The following is a 5,993-nucleotide window of genomic DNA, read 5'->3' on the forward strand; positions in this document are numbered from 1 at the left end:
CCACTCTTGTACGCGAACGTACGAGGGGAAATAAAGAAAAACCTTGACTGCAAAATAGCAGAAGGGAACAATTAACTATTTAACTTTGTGTTACTGTATTTAACTGCTGTCTTGTTGTCCCAAAGGAAACAATAATACCAACTTAGGTTACTTACCCAAATGCCAACGGGCTATGGGAACAATCAACAACAGGTGTACCAATTATCCTACCTGCAAACAAACAGAAAGTTACATGCAAGTAGCACAACTACGGCGGAGGCGATGCTCAAAGCACCCCGCCAGTAGCGACACAGGAAAAGCAGTCGAAAATCCTCAGGGACACAAGGCGCCTGCACAACAAAGTGACGGATTATTGGCTTCCTAATATGCACAACTTACCAGTCTCAGATGAGGCGAGAAAGGCAAAGAGGAAGAGGCATGTTCACCGGATGCTTTATAGACTCCGGGCCCAGCCTCTTAAGATCAGTCACATGACTCTGTTGATATAATGGTCTCGTAGATAGGTAGAAGGATGGCATCATTCAAGTTGAAGACCGTGGTGACGGTCAGAGTGAGGTGGAAATAGATCATTAGGTTACAGTCTTCTCTGCATCGATGCAGCAAAAAAGTAATGTCGCAAAAAAGGACATATCCTTCTGGAGCAGAGAAAAGAAAGGGGAAGAAAACGGAAGATGAGAAAAAACAGAAAGATAAAGGTATGTTTGCATTACAGGTGGGCGTCTTGGGCTGTATGTCATTATTTAAGTATTAAATTTATTTAATATTGTCTGTTTTTTACATTTGCATTAATTTTTTATGTAAGAAGGAAACTTTACTGAAGGAGGTACTGTTTATCTAAGTTATTTGATTTTAATTGTAGTTGATTGTTCTGCATTTTTGCACGTTGCAAATTTTTTAAACCAAAAGCAATTAATGCGGTTAATTTGTTTACAGTAAATGCATTGTCTGCTGGTTTATTTTGTTACTTTTCAGTACACCACGTTCAGTATGCCACTTAGTACTGTATCACTTTGAATATTAAAGTGAAAATTAACACCAGAACACTCTTGTGAGTTTGCTACCTTTTAAGATTAAAAACCATAGAAGGGTAAAAACATGCCAGGCTCATTGGTATGATGTAAGCAACACAGCTACAACTAATAAAAGTGATAATGGGTGTGTCATATACAATACAATAGTCAATAGTATTGGCGGTGCCGAGGCGGTGGGGGGCCCCCAAATCAAATTCTGCTTAGGACCCTATAAAGGCTTGGGCCGGCTCTGGCCCCCAACATAAAAGCTCACTGGAGTGCTAGTTCTTTTGGATCCCATCAAGCATTACCTGGACAACACGAATAAAATTCATACTTACCCGTGTTTGCTGTATTGGGATCCTGCCAACAACGCCAATTTGTTGCAGAAATGTTCTGGAGTCAGAGGTTCGTCTTACTTGAATATATATTTATTAAAAGGAGTCTCATGAGAGGAAGAGATGCACACTTAAGACATGTTATGTCTTCCATGGACATCTCAGAGACATCCAGGAGCCACTCTGACAACAAGACCTCTGGCATAGTAAGTTATGGCACAAGGGTTACAGTGAGGTGACCATACAGTACATCATGAAACCTTACATTCCCTGAGGTGACCCCAGTTCAGCTGTTAATACATATGTTGAATTTTCTTCCACACCCTGTTGTTCAAGCATAGTGCCCACAGAAGAGTGAGATATGGACATTTCTGTAATTCAGGTCATTGTTTTTTTTGTGGTTTTTTTTGGGACAACACACACTTGTGGTAGTTTTCAACATAACATTAATGACAATACATTGCAACACAACATGTGTTATTATTAACATATCTTGTGTTGAAAAGTAACACAAGTGTGTGTTGTCCCAAAGAAGACACACAGATGTGTTGAAATGACACGTCCTTCTTAAGAGTGTATACATCCTTTATTAGCAGAGCACGTTTTATGGCTATTAGGTGCATGAAACCTATTCAAAACAAATGATAAACAGTCTGAAATTCATATCGTTCACTCTTCTCCCTCCCATCAGGTCATGATAAGTCATAAGTCATAAGTGTCATAGAGTGGTATTTCAGGTATTTATTACAGTAAAGTGTAAGTACATAGACAATAGTATTAGCCTGTCTGAATTCTGAACCCAGCACCATGCATATACAATACCAACCATACTTTGCACACCGTCACCAACTGGATTTCAATCAGGAGAGACTAGGATGAATGCTTGAATGAAAAAGTTTATTCATGACATGAAACAAGATGTAAACTTTGGCGTAAGCTCCATGCAGGAACTCCTCCCATTCGTGAAGTTAGGAGTACATCCAGGATAGATGTAGGAATTAGGACGTCCCCCTGGGGAGTTCCTCTGGAGCCTGGACATTGGTGGTGATGGGGTGGAGGAGGGACGAAGGTAAGCACAGCGACTGGAATGACAGCAGCATACAGCATAGATCTGAGAGAAGGACAATAGCATAGAAGGTGACTTGTATATACTCCCATCACTTAGATGATTGGCTCTTTGAAAAAGAGAGGGAAGTGACGGTTAACTCTGATTGGTTCTCTGGAAAAAGAGGGAACGTGTTCACCAACTCTGATTGGGTAAAGAGAAAGCATGAATGAATGATAAGTAGTCTTCCTGATTGAAATTACGTAATACTTCACTTCATAGGGGCCAGTGACATCTACTGGACATTTAAATATTATGTTAATTCCACTTGGATATATTCTCCCCTGTCAATGGCTACACACACAATAATACAACTATTGCTGATACTGCAATTAAAGCAATAGTCTGATTAAGCCGTTTACATGATTGTATAAACTGACTCTAACACCCTATAATAATTCCATTTACATGACTTAAGTATATATTTTTATTATCCTGAGAGAATTGTGGAATTTTTTTTGGGCTAAAAATGTAACTCGTTTCCTGGCCCAGGAAACAATTACAGCCTTGATTCTGCTCTACCACATCATGTTTAATCAACCCAAATATATCCTACAAGCAGTTGTGGGTGACAGATATTGTTAAGAATCACCACTTAATCTAGCCCAGTACAGACTATACAGTTCCCTTCCACTTCCACATAACATGCTCAACTTGACCACAGTTCAAGAAATGCCACCAAGGTGTATACATGTCCTAACGTCCTAACAGTGTCTATTAATACGATTAAAATCGGAGTACTCCACATATGTTACTGCAATTATGCAGTAGCTAGTAATTCAGCGTCCTGTACTACAAGTTGGAAACTCCCTGCTTCCCTAAGGCCTACAAAACCATCCCAACTAAAACCTGGGAATCACACATTGGCCTGCCAGGAGGAAAATGGCACAGCTACCTCCAATTTACCATCAGGCAAATCAGCCCCCTCTGGCTCAGTAGCATTCTCAAGCACTGCAACACTACAACACAATATAATTCAGCCCATATTACTTTACTGCTCCCCCTGTTTCTTCATCATGTTAACAGTCACTAATAGGAACCGCTCACCCGCATCTCGCATCGCCCCCAATCTCTCAGATCTCAATAACAAAGCCATAATACGCAGAGCACTAACCATAACTCAGGACCCCACTCACCCCCTTAATCCTTTCTTCACATTACTTCCATCTGGTCAGAAAAGGTCTTTGGGTATGTTCCTTGAATATTATGCTGGAGGACTTTGAGAAGGACATGCAAGCAGAATTGCTTGGAGGGGAAGGAGAAAAGGATGTTGAAGACAACAGCAGTACCTTCCCTCTGTGTTTGGAAAAGAGGACCAAAGCAAAAGAGAACCCCTGAAGTAACGTACCCTAAGATGTTATGCTTAGCTAAGTAGACATAAAATACCAGTTTTCAGTAGATGACATCAATATTGATTTGTGCCTGGTAAAATAGTAGCTAGCTTTGAATGCATTTAGTAGGGGTGTTGTAGTGTGCCAAGTATTAATGATATCAAACAATTTAGAGTTAGCTTCAATGAGAATTTTAAGAATGGGCACCAGATAACAGACAATATCAACAGGTCTCATCTGAAGGAATTAATTCCAAGCTTGCTTGAATTTAAACCCACACAATGAACACAGGAGAGGACTTTGTGTGAAAGAATAGATTTATTTTTAACCAAGACACTCAATAATCAGTGAAGCAACTAAACATATATGAGGTAGATATACGATTGAAATGTGAATGAATAACATGAATAGATGAGCATATGATAATGATATCAACATACACAATTGCATAATTGGAAGATATGAACCAGCTAAGAGATGGGAATAAACGAGCAACAATATGACTCAATAATCTGAAAACACTTAACAAACTGAATAATCACTTAAATCACTATAAATGATTGCATAAATTTGCAGAGCACTGAGTTGCTTATTATAGGGAGCCCAATAAATGAATGAGATGTGATATGGAGTGTCATGTAACATAGTAATTATGTGGAGTGCAGGAATGATGCCCAGCAGACAATGACCATACATGCACCACAGGCACGCAGGCTGTGAAGAATCTCAGCTCAGCATGCGGTGATGAAGGTGATGAAAATCAGATTATTTTTGTCTGTAGGTATTATTCTTTTTTTGTGTGAATGTAAACTTTTGCGTGTGGAATCTACGAACAGTTTTATAAATGAGGCCCCTGGTTTGGCGTTGTGACCTGAACACTTGAGCTTCCTGGGTTGGTTGGACAGAGAGAAGCTTGTTCCTCCTGCAGACAGTAGAGGCGCTCTTCAGCAGTTTAGATGCACCGGTGGTTGTTCAAGTGAGATGACCGAGAGAAATGTTTCTTACACTGGTCACACCAGTATGGTTTCTCTCCAGTGTGGGTGCGCTGGTGCTGCCTATATATACTTGACTGGCTAAAACTCTTGCCACACTGGTCGCAGTGGTATGGTTTCTCTCCAGAGTGGATACGCTGGTGTCGTCTGCATGTACTTAATTCCCTGAAACTCATCCCACATTGGTCGCAGTGGTATGGTTTCTCTCCAGTGTGGATACGTTGGTGTCGCTTGCAATTTCCTGAATCACTGAAACTCATCCCACATTGGTCGCAGTGGTATGGTTTCTCTCCAGTGTGGATAAGCATGTGTGCCTTATATCTGCTTGAATCAATGAAACTCTTTCCACATTGGTCACACCAGTAGGGTTTCTCTCCAGTGTGAATGCGCTGGTGCCTCCTGTAATTTTGTGACTGACTGAAACTCTTTCCACATTGGTCACACCGGTAGGGTTTCTCTCCAGTGTGGGTACGCTGGTGTGCTCTTAGGTTACCTGGCTCTCTGAAAGATTCCCCACACTGCTGACAGGAGTAAGGTTTCTCCCCTGAGTGAACTCTCTGATGGTTCTCCAAGTATTGACGTCTTGTGAATGCTTTGTCACACTGCTGACAGGAGTAAGGTTTCTCCCCTGAGTGAACTCTTTGATGGTTCTTTAAGTTTTGACGTCTTGTGAATGCTTTGTCACACTGCTGACAGGAGTAAGGTTTCTCTCCTGTATGACCCATCTGATGCTCCTTTAACATGTCAAGTCTTGTAAATGCTTTGTCACACTGCTGACAGCAGTGACGTTTGCATCCATTGGTGTCTCTCTGTTTCATAGAGAAAGATATAAAGAAAGAGATCAGAGAGACAAACACACTATAAAGGTAGGGGGAGTAGTGGAGATAGCAAATAGGTTTAACACTTAATTACTACTTTGAGACTCATATAGCTAAGATAAAAAAAAAAAATATATAGTTTGGAAATGTATCTTTTTCCTTCATTAAAAAAAAAGAGGGCATATTCACAGGCCATTATCTCAGGGCCTTGCAAATGCATAGACACCAAGATATTTTTTATTATTCTAAACCAGAAAGTAAAAGGATATTGGGGTATCTTTATTAGATTTGGAGTGATCAACATTTAATCTCTTTTTATTTTTTCCAGCTACTGCCATAGGCACACATCACAAAATAAAGTGTTGAAAATGCCAGAATCTTGTAGTCTACCTACAAGTC

At 40.3% G+C, this 5,993-nt stretch overlaps 1 protein-coding gene across 1 annotated transcript; it reads right to left on the minus strand.

Moving 5' to 3' along the window:
* Positions 1-4,736: 4,736 nt before the first annotated feature.
* LOC139665218 (zinc finger protein 180-like) lies at positions 4,737-5,561 on the minus strand. The gene has a single exon (XM_071544209.1). It carries the CDS (start codon positions 5,517-5,519, stop codon positions 4,737-4,739), a length of 783 nt encoding a protein of 260 aa, XP_071400310.1. The 5' UTR covers positions 5,520-5,561.
* Between the last annotated feature and the right edge of the window lie 432 nt (positions 5,562-5,993).

Source organism: Centroberyx affinis, unplaced genomic scaffold, assembly GCF_046629955.1.
Source record: "Centroberyx affinis isolate AG114_WGS23_722 - 3 ecotype Tasmania unplaced genomic scaffold, CSIRO-AGI_Caff_v1 ptg004488l_1, whole genome shotgun sequence".
NCBI classification, from domain to species: Eukaryota; Metazoa; Chordata; class Actinopteri; order Beryciformes; family Berycidae; genus Centroberyx; species Centroberyx affinis.

Excerpts from the sequence above, each read along its gene's own strand:
- LOC139665218 (XM_071544209.1), bottom strand. The coding sequence starts at position 5,519 with ATGTTAAAGGAGCATCAGATGGGTCATACAGGAGAGAAACCTTACTCC.